The sequence below is a fragment of the Taurulus bubalis genome (assembly GCF_910589615.1).
Source record: "Taurulus bubalis genome assembly, chromosome: 3".
Classification (NCBI taxonomy): Eukaryota; Metazoa; Chordata; class Actinopteri; order Perciformes; family Cottidae; genus Taurulus; species Taurulus bubalis.
In genome coordinates this window covers 15,059,818-15,079,793 of record NC_136591.1, presented here as the reverse complement: position 1 = coordinate 15,079,793, position 19,976 = coordinate 15,059,818, and the positions used below count along the sequence as shown (strand labels likewise).

At 42.7% G+C, this 19,976-nt stretch overlaps 2 protein-coding genes across 2 annotated transcripts in view; one reads left to right on the top strand and one right to left on the bottom strand.

The window, feature by feature from the left end:
* Positions 1-276: 276 nt before the first annotated feature.
* Positions 277-4,034, bottom strand: ecsit (ECSIT signaling integrator). The gene is made up of 8 exons (XM_079216353.1): positions 3,978-4,034; positions 3,520-3,695; positions 2,918-3,323; positions 2,619-2,842; positions 1,663-1,720; positions 1,194-1,342; positions 980-1,085; positions 277-867 (listed from the first exon to the last, which is right to left on the bottom strand). The coding sequence occupies exons 2-8, from the start codon at positions 3,658-3,660 to the stop codon at positions 581-583; spliced, it is 1,371 nt and encodes a 456-aa protein (XP_079072479.1). The 5' UTR covers positions 3,661-3,695; positions 3,978-4,034; the 3' UTR covers positions 277-580.
* Positions 4,035-4,979: 945 nt separating this feature from the next.
* The window catches only part of eml3 (EMAP like 3), a 44,396-nt gene continuing 29,399 nt past the window's right edge, over positions 4,980-19,976 (top strand). Inside the window, exon 1 of the mRNA XM_079216308.1 lies at positions 4,980-5,065. Within this exon, the coding sequence (XP_079072434.1) occupies positions 5,041-5,065 (25 nt within the window). The 5' untranslated portion in view covers positions 4,980-5,040. The remainder of the gene's footprint in view (positions 5,066-19,976) is intronic.

The window sequence follows — 19,976 nt, the reverse complement described above, 5'->3', positions numbered from 1 at the left end:
GGAAGTAAAAATATCATGATTTTGTGTGCTAGAAATATGCATTTTTCCACTTTCCTCTCATGTAAATCATCACGACCACTCAGATTTATCTTGCGAACTCTAGTAGTAGTCCCCCAGTTTGCGAACCATTTTTTGGGGATCATTTAAAATGTAGACTCTTTTGATTTATCTTACAATACATAAACATGCCTCAATCATTTTTTACTGACCTCGATATTGCCCGTTGTGTTTACGTGCGTGTTAAACAAAAGAATGTCCCCATTTTTGGTAATGGAGCCCAAGAGTCCATGTTTTATTGTTTTGGTTGTATGGCTTTACTTAATTTTTTTATTTTTTTATTTTTCACATTCAAATATCTTAATATTCTTCGGAATTAAAAGTAAATTGCTTTTTATTAAGTGTACTTGCATCCTTATGCTATTGCACTATCCTTATATCAGAGGAATACAATTACAAGAACATAATTGATTACAATAATTTCATCCAACAAAAGTATTTTTTGAGACAAGGCTAATTTTTAGAAAGACAAAATTGATAGTACAGTCTGCTGTGGGTCTGAAGCACACAGTCTGACTGCTGTTCACCATTTCATCCTCTGGCTTGTCCTCAGCTCTTCCTCCACTGTTAACTCAGTTTCTTCTTGAGGCCGTCTCTCCTCTGTCTGGGTCTCTGGTTCTGGACCGCGGTGGTGGGCTGAATCTGGCTCAGCCGGCCCCTGCAGCTCCCGGGGCCCAGCGTCCAGGCGGAACAGAGTGGGGACCCGACCCAGGATGGGGTTGTTCTCCTGGAGGCCGGAGATCCACTGGTTGAGGACGGCCTGGTCTCCCTGGCCGGCCATACACATGGCGAAGACCGGGCCCTCGTCCACTGGATGCGAGACACACAACAGCTGCATTACACGCTCAGCGAGAGGTCTCCTGGGCCTTCATTCTCACCAGGAATAATCACAGAAATCTATTTGACAGCTTTGGTGTCTTACGGTCATCCACGTCGTAGTTCTCTTCGTCCCCGAGGTCACGGTCCAAATCTAGTTCAAGCTGCAGAGGATAGTCCAAACACCTCTCTGGATCAAAGGGCTCCTCAACCTGTGGAGAGGAGGAGAAGACAAAGTTACAGCTGTAAGAACTTCAATGCTTTCTTCTCTTTTTCTTGAGCTCCTGTAAAGATCAGGAGCACAGGATTCTACCTTCTACCTTCTCATTGGCCGGTGTGGGGTCAGCCCTGAGGACGTAGTAGTGTACACACTTCTTCCTCAGCCACAGAGGGAAGGGGCCCTCGACAAACACCGGCCTGCTCGGGTTGTGCTTGGCCAGCAGCTCCACCTGGCCGGGGCTCTGGATACCTGGTGTCAACACAGGAAGGAAGGAAGGAAAACAAAGACAATGAGCAAAAGTCTGGAGATATATATATATATATATATATATATATCTTTTTTTTAATAATCCAGTTTCCTGGTTTGTTAGCGTTTTTCTGGTTTCCTTTTCAGTGAAAACCCTTTACTGCAGTTATTACTCAAAGGACAATATGTGACATATTTCTGTAAAGTCACAGCAATATACACAATGTTAATCCCAGACGTATTCCTATATCCACTTACTAAACCAGTCTGGGAATCAACTCCACTATAAACCATTTCATGAGACAAACCAACAGTTTCCATACCTACTATATGTGGAAGTGTGATTTCCTCACCGCTCTCTGTAATGTCTGTACAGGGCAGCTAAAGGGAAGAGAGAGAAAACACGTCATCATTTTTGGCAAAGACTACTTTAGTTATTGGTGACAATAAAGTAAAGAGAAAGCAAAGAGAAAAAACTAAAACAAAACATGACAAACTTTTGCATAACAATCTTAATATTCTTTCAGAACACTGGTTCATTACATTTAGCTGACGCTTTTATCTAAAGCGACATACATTTTTTCTATACACCGTAGAGACAGCAACGGGGAGCAATTAGGGGTTAAGTGTCTTGCTCAAGGACACATCAACGTGGACTAGCGGAACCGGGGCTCGAACCACCGACCTTCCGATTGAAAGACGGGCATGCTAACCACCGAGCCACTGTCGTCCCCCTTGGTTCGTTACAAGCTCTGGAAAAATCCAGTAAGTGGACCTTTACTTGAGGTTTCAGCTGAAAATGGATATAGCCAGAAAGACAAACTATGTAATCCTATATGATGTTCGTTTATGTCCATTTAAAACAGAAATACATGTATACATGTAACGAACATCATTTCCTACAAGCCCCGGACTGCCGTTGACTAAAAGGTCACCAGCTTGACAGACCGAGACCAGTCGAGTAGTGAGCTATGAACACAGGCAGGGAATAACTAACGGCTGGATTTTGAGTTTGAAAACGTTGGAAAGATGACATAAGAAGAAAGAATGAAAAGCTACAGCCCCCAAGAAGTTGTTTACGACAGCTGTAGTTTCACAGACACCAAATCCTATGGAGGTCATGCTATAGCTGGAGTCAGGCCTAGCTTCATGCTAAGCTAGGTCTGACTCCAGCTCTGTACTTCACGGCCCGATATGTGGTCGAAGCCCGTCTGACCATCTCGTTCTCTGAGAGAAGGTAAAGCATCTCATTTCACCAATCCTGAAGCGCACGTCGTACCTGGTGGACGGTGACTTTGGCGTCCCGGTCATGAGCGATGCGGGTCAGGCTGAAGCGAGCCAGGTCCACTGGGTCTTCAGGCAGATGCTGGGGGACGGGGAAGGGGTTTACATGCTTGAATTTGGGGAACCAGTACATGATGCGCTGGTACTTCCTCATGGGGTGGCTCTTCTCTCCAAAGATCTGGACCAGCTGGACTTTGGTCTCCACGTTGGGCATGATACCTGAAACACAATCATTTAGACAAACGCTCTCCAGGGCTTCCATGAGCCGACTGCACCCAGCTCACAGACACCCACCGTAGTTCTCCATCTGCTCCAGTAACTGCACTCCACACTCCTGCTGCCGGGGATAGTGGTTAAACATCCGCTGGATAAAGTTCCTGGGCACAAACACCTCTTTGGGGAAGACATCCAGCAGCCTGTTGTAGACCACCAGGTCCCTCTCCACGCCAAACTCCGGCATCTTCTTCAAAGCGGCGTAGATAAATTCCACATGACCCCGCCGCCTCACGTCCCCCTTGATGAAGACGTCCACCACCTTGTTGAACGTGGCCTTGGTTTTCACCTCTTGAGCCACCCGCTCAAACAGGTCGTCGTGGGCGACCACGGACTTGTCCCCCTTCTTGTCGTCATCGTTGATGAACTCTGCGGGTACAGGTCGACCCTTGGCGCACGCTGGGCTGCCGTGGAAACGTCTCAGCACCTACAATTGGTTGGGGAGAAGAAAAAGGCTGAGATTGTATTGTGATGAATGCAGCTCAGTGGGTGGACTGTGTCTAGAACTGAAGACTCCTCTTTAAGGAAAAGTCTTAATCACTCTCATGTGCCGTTTGTGCCTTTGATTATAATGCGAACATCGTTGAATGCATCTGGTCCGGTGAGTGGAGGTTAAAGTTCACCTGGTGCTGGGTGCTGCTGAGCACGTCGGGCTGCCTGGAGGAGGCTGACTGGAGCAGAGCTCCATACTGGGCAGCAGACCTGGCTGACTGGCCAACCAGCCTCAGACACTGCAGCTGGAGCAGGCAGCGGGCACGCTTCATGGTGGAGCCATCACACCGACCTCCAGGGAACAGAACTGCGGAGGAACGATGCACACAAGTCCTCAATAACTCAAAACATCAGAGTTTACTGCAGCAACGACAACACCAGAGCCAAGTCATTTGGTTGTGATTCTGCCTGAAGAGCAATTTAAAATGGACGATAATGCATTATTATTAATGCACTTGCACCTGCTTTATTTATAAACGTTATCATATGAGAGGGGAGGAATTAGGGCAAACTATCATTCAGACCAGATGTTCTCTAATAGTTGACTTGTGTACATTTTAGACGGAACATATTTAACTCCGGAACTCACCATTAATGCTGACGAACGCACGAAAAACTTAGGTCTCCTTCAGAAATCAACCTCCCGTGGACGCCTCCATGATGTAAAGCCGGCTGAACTTCCGGTCCTACACGCAATCACTTCCCCCACAAACAACAGACACATTAGCCCAAACAATGGTTCCGCAACCGCTGTCCTGTACAATGGACTGTATGGTTCTGTACAGCAGACACACGTTTTGTGCTGTGTACTTCTGCTCCACATTCCTCAAAGGGGGACCGCCATGAAGGTGTTTTGGCGCCTGTTTTGCTCAATTATATTTTGTGGCACTTAGCGTTAATTTAGCTAAAGGTGCAAAAGAGAAGCAAATATTTGCTAGGCTTTTAAAACAACATGTATGTAAACAAATGTGTTACACATGAAAGCTAACGTTAAATAAAACAGAATGCATATGTATTACCGTATTTCTGGTCGTAACGAAAGCGTACACGGTTCTGCACTACACAACCCCGCCGCGAGGTGGCGGCAGATGGCTGCGAAACAAACACTCGCAGCTTTTATGTGACAGGCGCTGAGGTGTAGCCCTAAAATGTTGTGCTGAAACTTTTATCCTGCGTTCTCCTGTCACGTTACATCTTCCTCCGTGAGCGGACACAACAGCTGTTGCGTGAAGCTAATATTGCAACTTTTGACATTCACAACGCATCTCTTCATCGGCGCCTTCCCGCGACTCGCATGAAGCTAGCCATAGTGAAGTAGGTGACTTCCGGTGGACACTTTGAATACCTCAGCTAGCGAGGTGTTTGTTGTTTTAATCCATTATCTTGTGTACCGTAATACACGTAAATATATACTCTAACGTAACATTCACTGGATTTAGGAATGTGTTTTAATATTTGGTCTATTCTTGCATAAACCGTAGCGCTTTATTTGCAGGAAAACTGGCTTCGTTTCCGGTCTCCTCGTCGCTAAAGCTGTGGGTTTGACACACAAGTCCCCAGAGTGTGACTTCTGACACTCCTCTCAGCATGGAAAACACACCTCAGTCCAGCTTTACCTCTAAATAAACTTCCCACAAGTTACCCGCCGTGTTATGGATTCCTCTACAAACAGCTTGGGTGAGTGAAGCAGAGAAGAAAACGTCTCGTGTGTTTGTGTTTCGCGAGTTTGACTGACAAAACATGCAATATGGAAACTTGAGTGAGTGTTCGGGTATCGCTCACATGCTTGTGGAGGAAACGCTGACAAAATACTACAACATCGGCAATGCGTGTTGTCGTATAGCATTTTAAAAAACTGTAAAGAAAATAAAAATGTCAGACTCGTTCGGCTGTGCATTTTCTATTAAAGCAGCTTTAATGTCATAAAGTTGTACAGTTGTCTCTCGGTGCTTCCTGCCGCATTCCTGGATATCTCTTGGTGGAAGAGGAGCCGAGAGGGGAGAGAGGCGCGCGCGCGCGCGGCTCCAATGTGGACATTTTAAGGAAGTCTTTTTTTATTTTATTTTGCCATTTGTGAATGTATTAATTGTTCAAATTGTGATGTGGGCACGCCACTGATCGGTGCAGTCTGTGTTGCAAGATGACAGCAGCGGTGTGTAGGTGTGTTTGGTAAACAGCTGCTGTCGGTACTTTGTTCTGCCGCTAGCTCGTCTCACGGAGCGCGTGATGTTCAACCTTGCATTCAAACAGTTGTCTTTATGTTGGCACGCGGGGTCAGGATATATTTGAGACGTGACTGTAACTTTTTATTTGGTGTTTTTTGTGTGTCCTATCTGTCTTGCTCTGTGGTGACACATGTCAACTGGCAGCAGAGTAAATTAACTCTATGAACCTTTTAGCTTTGTTAAAATTAGTTGTGGTTAGTCACATGGCTGAATGGGGCCCTTAGCAGAAACTAAATGGAAAGTACACTATATGGTGTGAGTGTGTACATATAATATTTAGCACTATACATTATGTAACAGATTTTCCATCTTGATGCACAAGCAGGTAAAACTGTCATGACACATTTTGCTCAAAGTCAAGTTGACTTTTTGCAAGCCAACCCTACCTGCTCTGGATCCCCCAAAATGCCGTTTGCTTTCAAGGAGCTATAAAGACTGTTGCACAATGCAGATGTTTGTTGCACATCTGTGGGCCCTGCTGTCTCACCTCATGTGTGTTTACATGCCTTGTAAATGGGCGGGGTGGCGAGGCTCAGGGGAACAATAAATATCAGATGCTGTTGGAGGGGGAACGGACGAGAGAAACAGTGTGAGGCTGCCACGCTGCTCGATAAGGATGTCTGTCTTTAATAGTAATTATCTTGCACTCACGGTTCATAATGAGGGGAATTTAGAGACTTTGAAAGTAGTACAGTCATGTTCAGCCCTGTCGTGCATTTGCTCCTTCCTGTGTTTCACCGTCAGCTGACCGGCTCGTGCCACATCATGGGTCAGATGATGTGAACGCCTCATTGTTGTAGTTTGTGAAGCTCCAATAACAAGAAGACACCAATAAACACAGGCTTCTCCACCCATATCATGTGGGACATGCAGGCAGCTGATGCCATGTTTGTATGCCTGTACAGTAGTTGTCGTGGATGCACTACTGATAGTTCACACACATTTTAAGTCATATAACTATTACCAGTAAACGTGCGTCAGCATCTTCAGCTTTCTGGACGGTCCATGGTGGCCTGTAAGGGACATGCATTTAGTAAGAGCATGAGGGGATGACAGGTGGCGCAGAAGGCAAAGTTCATATGTATTAACCGTGACCTTGAACAGGTGGAAAATTGTGTCGGGGTAACAAACTCCACCGCTCAGCTGCTGTGCATTCAATGCTTTTAGAAATGCAGTTTATTAGCTGGCTGCCTAACAGTGTAGCAACAAGAGAGGGGAGGCGGTAAACGGCTCTGTACAGCCACATACATGCATACCTACATAACTGTACATAGACAATACATGTACATACATACATAAACCGTACACACATACACAATCAGTACATGCATCAGGGCTCGACACTAAGTTATAAATGTGGTTGCCATTTTTAGTCACATAATATTTTGAGTAATTAAGATACTATGCAGTTATGTCAGCTTAATAAAGAAAATATTACATTTAAACACTTTCCCAATTTACCATTCAGCTCAAAGATGCTGGGAGACTTCATCTGAATGAAACGGCTATATTTAATATCACGAATGCAACAAATATAAAAAAAATGAGATGCTGCTGTATTTCTTATAAAGTTTGTGCCACTGATGACAAAGGCCCATATTTTGTTGCTGACAACTCTTGCTGTGGAGTGTTGGCACATTTATGTAACTGCCTTGCTCCCTGTATCTACTGCAAACGGGAAGCTAGAATGCATCACTTCCTGTAGGTTCAGATAGATTTTCCCTAGAAAAGAACTGCAGGTACCAGAGACTGGAGCAGTGTCCCAGTTGCATCCTGCTATGCATATACTTTGTTACCGTGTACAGCTTTGCCAAAGGAAAAATGAAGTATAACACGTTGTTGGTGGTGGTACTCTTACTTATGTACTTTTGGACATTTCAAACAAAACCACCAACTCGCATCTTTTATAATTTCCTCTCCAAGCGGTCAACCAAACCTTGCATACAAAATTGAGTACATGATGAGGAGTGTTCCAATTCCACAATCCATAGTTTACAGTATCTTCTATACTTAGTAATTGTTAGTGCTTTTAAAGTTTGTGAGAAACCTGAGTATGTTTTGTGGTTTAGTGCCAAGATGAAATTATGCAATGTACGTGCTAAATGTCAGTCATACTGCAGCTCTGGAATGCCACTGCCTGTTACACTTCACTGAGACTGAACACAAGGTTTTTTTATTTATTTGTTTAGTTGTTTTGCATTTTCGTTTCACCGCTAATTGCAGCTAAAAGGATTTGGTGTTTTTTTGTGTGCATTGCATTGTGGGACAGCACTGTCACTTAAAAAGCAAGTGGTTTCTCACCTTGTTGTAGCAGCAGTGATGATAATAAAACTTACAAGAACCACGTTTTATTAACGCAGACTTATCCTGTAATGATGTCCCTTTTCACTGGGGATAACACATGCATTGGGGACAGAGAGCAAGCTGTGCAAAGACCAGCAGGAAGTTGCATCAGCAGATGGCAGCTATTTCAGAGTTATTCCCAGGATGTTGTAATACTGCCTCTTCTCTGCAGTCTGGAGGGAGAAACGTCTTCTTGGTTGTTGCACAAACACGTTTTTTCCAGTTAGATTAACACTTGTTTTGGTTGGTGGTTCTTTTGATTGGAGTAAGATAGAAAATTCTGCCTATTTCTGCTACTAAACAATTCAATGATTCCCACCCCTCATCTCTTTTGCATGACGTTCCATTGGAGCTGCCACCAAACGTATATTTGAGAAGGAACAAAAAAACAAAAACACCCAACTCATCGTGGATTTAAGCTCAGTCCCCCGAAGAGAAATGCTCTCTGGTTATTAAATGAGTAACTAAACCCCGACGCTCTTCACCCAGTGAGATCATCGCGCTGCACAGATTTATGTTCCATCAGGAGTCAACAGACGAGCTCCCTGTTTTGTTATTTGTATGCAGAGCCAGCGTGGTCTTGCATCATGTTTGTCTGCTTCAGCCAGATATGACAGTCAACTCTGCGACAGCATGTTGACGCTGCCAGCGCTGTGAGCATCCACCGGCTCCTCTGGCTCTCTGACAGATACTTCTAGAGGCTTTTGTCCTCTAAGACAGTGTTGGTGCATTAGCAGGCGCCGCACATCGGCTGCCTTTTGAGTCTCTCGCTACTGAAGGATTCCATTAAGAAGTGTGGTGGCTCCACGTGCACAAAAGGTTCTGGTGCAGTTTAAAAAAAAAGGAAAGGGTTAGGCATGGAATGGGAATCGATGTTGCAGGTTTTACACCGCCACAAGGAATTGTGGGACGCCACTATCTCCTTTCCTTTCGAAAAAAGGCAGGTTCAGTGTTTCCTATGCTAAAGGTGCCAAGTAAGGAAGCATTGAAGCTCCTTTCCTTTGCATTTAGAGAATTCGACCAGCACTTATCATCTTCCGGGTCATTTTACTTAGTTACAACCTTCATCGCGGACTATTTAACCACAACCAATATCTGCCTCTATGGCTGCCAGCTGGTCTCTGGCTGTGGCTGTTTGCTGCAGAGCAGGTAGAGAACAGGGATTATCAGAGCTTTGTCCCTGAAAACAGCTGTTACTGGAAACCAGGCTGATGAGAGTTGTTAGCTGGCAAACCAAAACAAAGAGCTAAAATAGGATGAAAGGTTCTGCAGACCTGCAGAGTAGTTGATGGTTCTCAAAGGGTTGCTGTCTTTGAGCAACACCTTTTCATTACAGTCATTTAGCCATATTTAATGTTTTAATAATATAATATAACTATTTTCTTTTCCAGTTTCGCTGAGTTAAATGTTTTGATCAGTATCAGGCATAAGAACGACCAAATATTGACTAATTTTCAGAATTTTAAATATTGTTTTTATGAAGTAAAAAAAAAAAGGGTTAGGGTTTTGAAAACTAAATGTTGGGAGGATTTTTTTTTTCACGGGTCCGGATGTATTAATGAGCAACAACACTGATTTGTATTTTTAGTGCAGTTTTAAAAAAAAGACTGCGATTATTATTTTCCATTTTAACCAACACTAGCCCTACTAAATACTCATTTTCAGACTTGTTACCCTTTAAATGTCAGTTTGCATTATGCATCTGTTGTTAAATAGCATGTATTTGCCTCATAGGGCAAACATGAGAAAAGATCTGATGGAAATGAGTAAAAATTACATTAAAGAAGCCAGGGTTTTAGATTGAAAGCCTGGTATAAAAAAATCCCTGGTTTGATGCTGTGATGTCCGTAGGATCAAACATTGTAGTTTTTTTGCTCCGGTCACATTTCATTCTGTGGCCTCGTTTTTCACTGCAACATATAAGTCCTGCACCTTTTTTAAAGCGTTTCCCAGATATGAAGCTGCTCTCTGTTTCACTTCTCAGATGGAACCTCAGATCTCAGTGCAGGGGCGTACAGGAAGTTGAGCGGAGGCAAAGCGTCACGATCAAAGACGAGAGCACAGAGCAGCGAGCGCTGCGCTTCAGGACAAGCGGCGTCTGTAGGTGGTGGAGGGCATTATGTAGAGAGAATGGGTGGGTGGACAGTGTGAGAATGTTTCATGTGACACTCGCATGAATATTCTCACAAACTGCGACAGGAGATACGTTTCAAGGCTGATGCTGATATTATAGCTCACGTTGCATGCAAACAAAGGCTGTATCTTTCATTTTTGGGACTGATGTGGAGAAGCTGCATTAACCTAAATGACAAACAGATTTAATTGGATAAAAAGTCAAACTGGAGGGCATGCTAGGCTAATTATATCCACAGCATCCGCCCTATATCTGGCTCTCATCAAGCTGGACGAAAAGAGAAATATTTGAAAACTGGCGCATCGACCAGTTGGACAAGAAAGACTGTGTAGCGGTGCACAGAGACTCAACTCAAGACTCCCATCAGTCCAAGAGTGTGTGGCTGTGCCGCTGTCAGGCAGCCAACCTCCCACAAGACCTGGAATGACCTTTCAAAGAGTGAAAATCAAATGCAGGATTTGTATTCCCAGCTTTGGAATCCAGTTCTTATGCTGTTTTCTTTTTTAGGATCATTGGATACTTGTGGCTTCTCATGTGAATAACTCCAAACTTCTGAGGCCTCACACTTTCTTGTAGGAGTTGTGATTCACCAGCAAAGCATGTGTTTTGGTGAATTGATCTGATTCATTGGCTCACTCCCAATCAGGAGGGCCTTTTTCTTTTAATCCACCTTTTCCTCGATGCAGCCGCTTCACGCTCGTCTGCAAACTGGTATGTCCTGATGGACCCGTGACCTTCATGTTGGACTTTGTTCCGAGTATACGGACACAGCTCTCACTTTGGTTGTACAATAACCAGATGGCTCGCAGTAACGAATACGGGACCCTGTATCCAGCACCCCCCCCCACCAGGACCCCCCGGGGGCCAGAGTCTTAAGTCTCCAAAACCCATGTAGACTGAATGGCCAAACTCCATGACCCCGCCAACAGGCCAGGTCTGTCGCATCCAGCATTTGTAGCTATACCTATGGGGAAAAAACGCAATGTCACAAAATAATGTTGTGTGGTATGCACGTAATCATAAACAAGACAGCAAAAGCACACTACAGGAGAAGGGGTAGATCGGTCCAACAGAAGGCCATCTTTTAGCCAGGAGGCCGCTGTCCGTTCCTCATGTGACGAAGTCAACGTAACTTGTGTACTTTGTAATGGCACGTCTGTAGTTATTTAAACCCAAAGGATGATCTTTTCCTTTTGTTGCTTAAACTATATATATATATATATATATATATATATATATATATATATATATATATATATATATATATATATATATATATATACATATACACGGCCCGTATCCTCACACAACAACTCATATGAGATATAGATATATATCTCATATGAGACATAGATATATATCTCATATGAGTTGTTGTGTGAGGATACGGGCCGTGGAACAGAACTGTAGGTCGTATCAGAGCCTTCTCTATAACATCAAGTGTTCATCACTACAACCATCAAAGTCAAATTCAACTTTGGTCAATCGTACATATCAGTTTTGTCGGGGGGGGGAAATGTGAATCGGGAGCAAAACAAAAGGTCGCATTTTTGGTTTGGTTGAAACAAAAAATGTGACGGGAGCTTGAGATTTGGCCATTTTACAGGCAAACCATTCCAAACACGAAGCGCTTGTTGGAGCCAAGAAGATGCAATAAGAGTCTCTTGTCTACCATGTTTGATTTGCATACATCATTTCCTGTCACTTCTTCTGCATGCTGCTACTTTCTGAGCAGGAATGTCGGACGCCGCCTCCTTCAGTAGAAACTAGCACATTGAGTCCTTCAGAGCAAACAAACCAAACCAAGTGTGGCATTACGGGCCTTCGTACAGGTTGACGGTAGTTCTAGGTCTGAATATTCATCAGAATTCCAGTGCGGTTTGGTGTAAATTTAATGGAGATCAAATTCCTGCTTCCCCTGAGCGGTTGCCAAACGGCTATGAGTCATCCCCAGTCTTGGCTTGTAACCCAAAAAATGAAAACAGGAAAACCAGAAGCACAAATAAAGCAGGAAAGCAGTCATGTGTGCAGAGTGTAGATGCTGGTGTGCGCTGCGTCTGTGGTGTCTGTTCATGTGGATTCAGGTCAACGTGGTCTTCTGATCTCATGGCCATTCATTCATTTGATTTGAACAGTATAATTAAAAAAGCATAAACAGATTGTTTATTGAAGGACACTCTGTGCATCTCCGACTGTATTCATTTGGTGTGGTTTAGTCCAACTGTGCATCTATTTCCTACAAATGTTTTTACCAATTACAGACATATACATTTTGTCTGAGTTGGAGGGATGTTTGTCATTTCATATTCATTAATATTCAGCTACATTTTGCGGCGTTAGGTAGACTTATAGCAGCACACAGCAACACAGTCTGAAATGCGGATTTATTGTCTGCTGTATAGTAAAAGGACTGTCAATCACTGACTGTCCTATCATGCACTTCTAAAAGATGAGGCATAAAACCAGACAATAAAACACTATATTCATCTAGTCCATGTATGACACCAGCCTGCTAAGTATATGATCATACTGCCAAGTGGAGATCCTGCGAAGAAGCTCAGCAGGAGTGGGTGTGGTGCCACCTAACTGCCATCATGGCCTTGCAATAAATGCAACATGGACTCTGTGAAAAAATATTTTTTCTTAAAATAGACTGCACAGAAACAGAACTCACAGGCATTTCTTATATGCTATGTGCACTTCTTTAAGGTGTGCATCTTTCAGCAGTGTGGTGTTTATATGTGTGGCGAGCAAGAGTTGCAGACGGACCCCAGCTGGTTGCAGGCAATTAATCTTTTTTCCCCTGAGGGCAATTTCAGAAATAAACAGTGCGCCTTTGGAGGGAAAGCTCCCACTTCCTGTTTGGTGTCCCTTCCTGTCGCGAACTTATGCCCAGAGATTAGTGCCCAGATATTTCAGTGTAAGTTATGGTAGAACATTTGGCACTCTGAGATTCTTTTGAATAAAAAGTGCGTTACAAATAAAATGTATTATTATCTACAAGTTGTGTTACATGCCAACAGTCTGTCCTTCAAAACTGGAGGAGCCTGGGCTTAATCTTGACATAGATAGCTGCCACTTATGCTATATCTATCTATCTATTGGAAGAAACTTGCATTCTCTCTATTGACCAGCAGGGGATGACTCCTCCGGTTGTATAGAAGTCTATGAGAAAATGAGTCAATCAGCCCATAAAGCAGGGAATGCTTTAGGGCGGGGCTACTGTGATTGACAGGTCTCTACGGGAGCCGTCCGTGCTTTTGTCTTAAAACAAGATGGCGACGGCCCACACACACACACACACACACCAATGGGTGACGCCACGTTATATCTACTTCTCATGTACACTCATGGTTGCGTTGCTAGTGTGTTTTCTATTCCTAACGTAAAGCAAACCTTCGTCTTCTTTATGACATTTTTTGGGTCTCTTCATAGAGAAGTTGTATGATTTGTAATCAGGCCACAGGAACAGTAGTAACTATTATGTAAGGGACAATAGCTGACCAGTTGCATGTTCCACACTGTCCAGCTTTATCATGGCTGTAGTAGCTAATTCTAAAATGTTCAGGTAAATATCAAAAACATTTGAGATTTAATTAATTACATTTGGGGTACTCAAATAACTCTAGCTCCAGGCTTCTTGTCATTAAACTGTCACTGTCCATAAATTTGATACTGGCACATTTATTTAGAACTGCAAAACAAGCACTGCCAAGGTGTCCGGTTGCAACCAAAGATCAGGATGCTCAAACAAGGTCATCCTGACAAGATCATGACCACCTCGTAAGCTTCAGGGTCCAAAATGGAACAACTTCATACTCGCGTGTATAAATGCGATGGCAACCTGTCCTGTAGGTTTCGCTGACTGCACCACATTCAATGACTATATTATTCCAGCTACTTCCTGTCTCAGGTTCTTTTATAATATGCCCTTGATGTTCTCACAAGGCCTTACAGCTCCATATGTAGGAGGTGTTTGGTGTCTTGTGGCTACATCTTTTTATAATTGATAAAACAAAGTTTAAACTCCGGGCCCACCTATCAAGCTTTTCTTGTGTTTTCCATCACATCCCGAAACAAACTGAGTTGGCTCAGTTTGTACTGTTAAACCACGTATGTATAAATATACAAGTTGCAGAATGCACAACATTGATTCCGCAACTTTGTAGGTGAGTATCGTCTTCTCGTTCCTACCCAGAGTGAATGTTAAATGTGTTCTTGGCCGGTCTCCAGCCTGCAGTATCTTTATCAGGCTGGGCGTGGCAGATAGACGTAACTGCTCTTCAGCACGGTGTTGTGTGTTTGTCACAGAATCTCAGCGGTCTCTAACGTTGGAGCCAGCTGGTTTCTGTCCAGACTCCAAGAGTGATTTAACATGCATGAGTATGTAGCGAAGCTGCAACTCATGAGAACCTCACAGCAAAGCAGAAGATGGTGAGACTGATATACGATCTCTTTTGAAGATGCTGGAATGGACTTCTATTCCTCAGAGCCCCCAGAACTAGTCAACATTTAGGGAAGTACCAAACCAGAAGGTTTGGGACATGCAGTACGTCATGGAGACACCAGCACAGACGTCTGTTTGCTGGTGGTTCAGTTGTGGGACGGACAACAATGTAAAATGGGCTCTTATGTAGTTTAATTATACATTTTGAAAGAGTGGTTAAAGATCCGACACGAACAACTCTGTTTCTACATCCGATGATTATAATTTCATCAGCTGACCGTGAGACAGTCCCTCTCCTCCTGATTAAATATTGAGTTGAGATTTAACATTGCTGTCTTGAACGTTTATGATAAAGTGGATCTAGACTGCGCTTTGTCAGAGGAAGTAAAGTTCACATTTTAATGGACATTATAATACGGGTAGATCAAATCAAGCATTCTGATTGGTTGAGAGTGAGTCACGAGGTGTAGTTTATTCAGCCATAAAGTACTGTACAGCCTGTTTACATTTAGAGCGTTCCATATCAGTGCGCACTTAAAAATAACAGGTAGATTTAAATTGCGCGACCGTTAGTTGTCATTTCAAGCTTGACAGTTACCAAACATGTTCGTGTAAACTTTGATATTGTAACGTCCGCAGTAACGACCCGCAGACGTTGGTTTCCTTAACTTGCAGGTGTATTGCTTGAGTGTTCACAGTATTGCAACGGGGCTCTTCGCTAACAGTAACGTTAGCTCAAACGGAACAGCTAACAAGCTCACTTAGCATCCCCCACACTAGCATAACGAACGACAACACACACGTCACTTCCTCCCTAAAATGAGATGAGGAATGAAAAGGGTTTGACCACAAAATCGTGATAATTTCCAGTGAGAGATAATTACGACGGTAATTTCCCAACGCGAGGCAAGTTCTCTAAACATCATGGAGGCGCGTCGGGCCTAACAACACCCTTGAACAGTACATTATTGCACGACACAGTACTGCCTCTTGTACCTTATTGCTTAAATAAACCACACAATGGTGAGATGTCTGCCTCCATCAGGAGGGGTTTCTGTTGGTTTTGGTTTAATAGGGAAGGTAGATTTTTCCTTTTCTTAAAATGATATGACTTCATTCTCTTTAAATTGCAACTTTATTCTCAATGTTACAGATTTTTTTTCCCCCTCAAAAATAATTGGACTTTATGCTTGATTTTATCAGAACATACAGATATGTTATAAATGTACAGGAAAGTGTCTACATGAGCAGACATCTTGCTGAAACACAAGTTATTAATGTCCAGACGTTTGCAAAATAATAAAAAACCAGAGCTTCAAAACAACACTCTATAAACCATGGTTGATGTGACGACGACTGCGTCCACTTCCTGTACAGTTTGTGGTGTTGATTCGGCAGAGATTGGGAAATCATGAGGAAATACATTCTTGGTTGACGAACACGCATTCTGTTTGGTGACTAATCCAGTTGATTTCAACAGACAGAGTTTTTCCTCAAAGAATGACACAAAAACATCACTTTAAATATTGTGTTTACCGAAGATGTGCCCATACATTTCTTGGAAATAAGTCATTCAGCATTTAAAAAACATTAAAAACATGACTAATCAACAAAATAAATACTTGACCAATACCCAGACTAGAGGAGAGAAGTTGATCGACAGGAGAATACATATGGGAAAGCAATACAGAAAGCCTGAGAGCTTTACTGCATTACATTCCGATAATGCATATATATTTTGAATTGTCACCTGCCACCTGAATTTTGTGTTTTCCTTTTACATAAATGAAGATGTTTTCACCAGAAATTGATGTCTACAAATTGTATCGGCATGCAGGAAATTAAGAGTTTTACTGTAATAAAATGTTTTTTTTTGATCAAAGTATGTAAATGTACTCTACAAACTTGAAAATGAACATATGTCTCCTTTATATTCACACTGGCTGAAAGCCCATTTTATAATACATTTTCTAGTGGGTATCTTAATTGACAACAATATGTGATAGGGTTATATACGCATTATGCTTCTGCCAATACCTTTTCAGTCATATCGTACAAAGGCTTTATTTGTTGTAATGGCTGAATAAAACACGACTCCATAAGAAGAGAGAACATGGTGTCTGGAGGAAGGCCTGCTACAATAAAGCTCATCCATCACTGTCTGAGTGGTGAATGGGTTCATCCCGCTTTCTAAAGGGAAACTGGTTTATCTGCTAATGATGTTTGCTCTTTGATGCTCCTCACTGACTGACATCGGCTCTTTTCTTTTCCCTCTCTTTGGAGGAGGCCCGCAGTGGGAAATTGGCTTTCCGCATGTGTTTCTGCTTTTCGCTGCCTTTTTTTTTTCGTCTACGTTTTCAGCAACGGCCTCACAATAGGAGGGTTTGGAATGTTTTAATTGTTTATCACCAGGTAGTGTTTAGAGATGAGGGTTTAGGATGGCTGTTAAAACTCCAGCCACGCTCTCCTAAAGTCTGCAAAGGGCCCAGAGTGGGGAAGTGGAGCCTTCCCTTCTCGCCCATCATTCTAAAGACACGCCAGCTTTCAGTTACATTCCTGTCAATGCTATGCGTCTGCAAACTCTTCCTCCATATTTAATTGGTCATGATATCGATAATAATAATATGCAGGACACATTTCCAAAGCGATATTATATTTACTTTACTGTAAAAAAAAATCGTCAGTGTTTGTTTCGTTGACGGTAGCTTAACAGCGATTTGTAAAAGAGTTTAACTGGTTACATTACTGAAGTAAAAGAGACAGCAGCAGAGTGGTGAGCATCACATGACTCAGTTGCTGCACTCATGATACTGATTGTTCATTTCGACAGCACTAACTATCAGCCATGTTAGCTACTAGATAATTATTTTATATGAATGTTTTACCAGGCGGCAACCTCCGGTTCTGCCGAGTGACGCAAGTGTCTTAACACTTGCATTCTCTCTACTGACCACCAGGGGGAGACTCCTCTGGTTGTATAGAAGTCTATAGAAAATGACTCTACTTCTCTCTTAATTTATTCCCTCAGTAAACATTGTAAACATGAGTTTATGTCTCAATCTCTAGTTTCAAGTCTTCTTTAATACAGCGTGATGTTCACTTAGTAAATTATGGTCAAACAGACATAAAGAGGAGTATGCTTTAGGGCGGGCTGACTGATTGACAGGTCTGTTCATCGGTTGCAAAAAAACAACAACATGGCGACGGTTGTAATCCAAGATGACGACACCGAAGTCGCTAAACTCAAGGCTTCATAAACACGGTTCACAAACCAACGGGTGACATCACCATGACTACGTCCACTTCTCATATACGGTCTGTGATTTTTAAAAAAAAAAAATTTTTTTCCAATGATCCTGAACTGTGTGTGTGTGGGGGGGAAGGGGTCCCATGTAGTTACTTATGTCCCTTCATCAAACACTTCCTCTTTTCTGCACTGGCCATAGGCCAGACATCTTTCTGCAGGCTTCTACTCTGACAGGTCGGGGAGGAAGTGTGAACTCTTATCGGTCTGACCTAAATTTGAGCAGATTAATGACGAGCTGAGGTGTCTTTCCGTTGTTGCTTCAGCTCAACCACAACGTAACATCAGGTTATTGTCGTGGCATTTTCCATTTTGATACGAGTTGCATGTAGGTCACAGCAGCAGGAAGGAAGGAGAGGGCAAGACAATGTTTTAAGTCGCACTGATTAACAATCCCCTGCTAATTCTGAACTATGCACCCAGCTGCATGCCCTATAATGATGAATTACACCTTTTATATACCACGTTAGACATGTATCCACTGGGAGCTATTTGGGAATTCCATTTCCGCCTTGTGCAAGGTAATGGTCATGAGCACAGAGGAAGGGGAGGCAACCTGAGAGGAGGAAGAACTCTGGCTACATGATTACCAGACATTTTATTTTCCAGCTTTTTTTTTAATGAAAGATGAGCAAATCCTGCAGGTTAAGTCTTTCTTTCGGTTTAGTCTAAAATCAAATTTCTGTGATTTACAAAAATATGTATATATTTGACTGACTGAAGACAGGCTGGTATTTATCTGCACTTGTTAACCTTAAAACCTGTAAAGGCCTTTACAGGTTTTTTACACACTCGGGGCATGTTCTCTCCTGACGGTTTCTTCCTTTTTTCTTTCCCTGTGAAAGTTTTTTTTTTTTTTCTGATCAGATGTGAGGTCCTGACAGGGATGTCATACGTTTACAGATTGTAAAAGCCCTCCGAGGCAAATTTGTGATTTGGGGCTATACAAAATAAACTGAATTGAATTTTCTCCATCAGGAATGTTAGTTAAGCCATAATTCTCCTTTCTCCCACCATCTCCACTGGAACAAGGGGTAGAGCCTCTTCCCTAAAGAAAATTATTTAATTTAAAGTCAGACTGAAGCAGACATTTAAAAAAACTTGAAATTGGATATTTGCAAAAAATGATATCCCAGACAAGGATCTAAGGATTATTTTAGAAGAAGAAACAGGGTTAATCTTTTACTCATGGCGTACTAATCATGTGATCGCTCCAGAGCTGGTCTCCAATGTTACTCCTACAGCCATGTTCACTCTGAACGTATTATTCTGAAGGCCAATTAGTGCGCAGTGTTTCCAAGAAGACTTTTATTGTGGAGGGAACGTTTCCTCCACTGTCCAGGCGTTTCACAACAGCGCTGATGATGAAATGCCTGTTCCAGTGAAACGGTTACACCAGAGGAAAATGTCTTCAAGAGCCACAGTGATTCATGACTGGTGTGCCAGAACCTCCACGAGGCCTCGGCTGTTTTTACATCACTCGGTTGGCAAAGACACTGACATCTCCTGGTGATGACGGATACCGTGCTGCCTGCATCCAGGCTGCGTCTACAGATATCAAAGGGAATGTGTATTTTGCGAACAGGAAGTGATTTAAAAACCTACATTATAGCTTTAAAACTTTTTAAACTTTGTTTAGATAAATAGAAGGGGGCACTAGAGGCCTAAAGGGGTTTAGGTTAGTTAGGATAGTTTGGATGTTTTGAAGTGGGCTTGTACAAGGTACTTCTAGTACCTATTGTAGAAACACACAGGAATACCAGCACGCGAGCAAAGCGATCTACTGTTGAAGATGTATTTTAGACACCTAAAAACATCACTCTCAGTTTAAATGTACGCTAGTATGTATGCATAGTATCAAATAGATATTGCTGTATGACTTATTGATTCAGTTTTAGCATGTAACATGTCAGTGGTGTCATCTCCACACTACAGTCAGTAAGAACAAATGCTTGGTGCAGAGGTTTCACATTAGAAGCCGATCAGGAATCTGACGTCCCCCAAAGGGGTCCGTGTGAAAAATGCCCACTTGACGTCCTTTACGTCACGCAGATCAAAACAAAAGCTCAAAGTATGACTTGGCCTTCCGACTACGAAGGCACAGTGTTATTCCTGGTTCTTGATCTTAAGTGTTA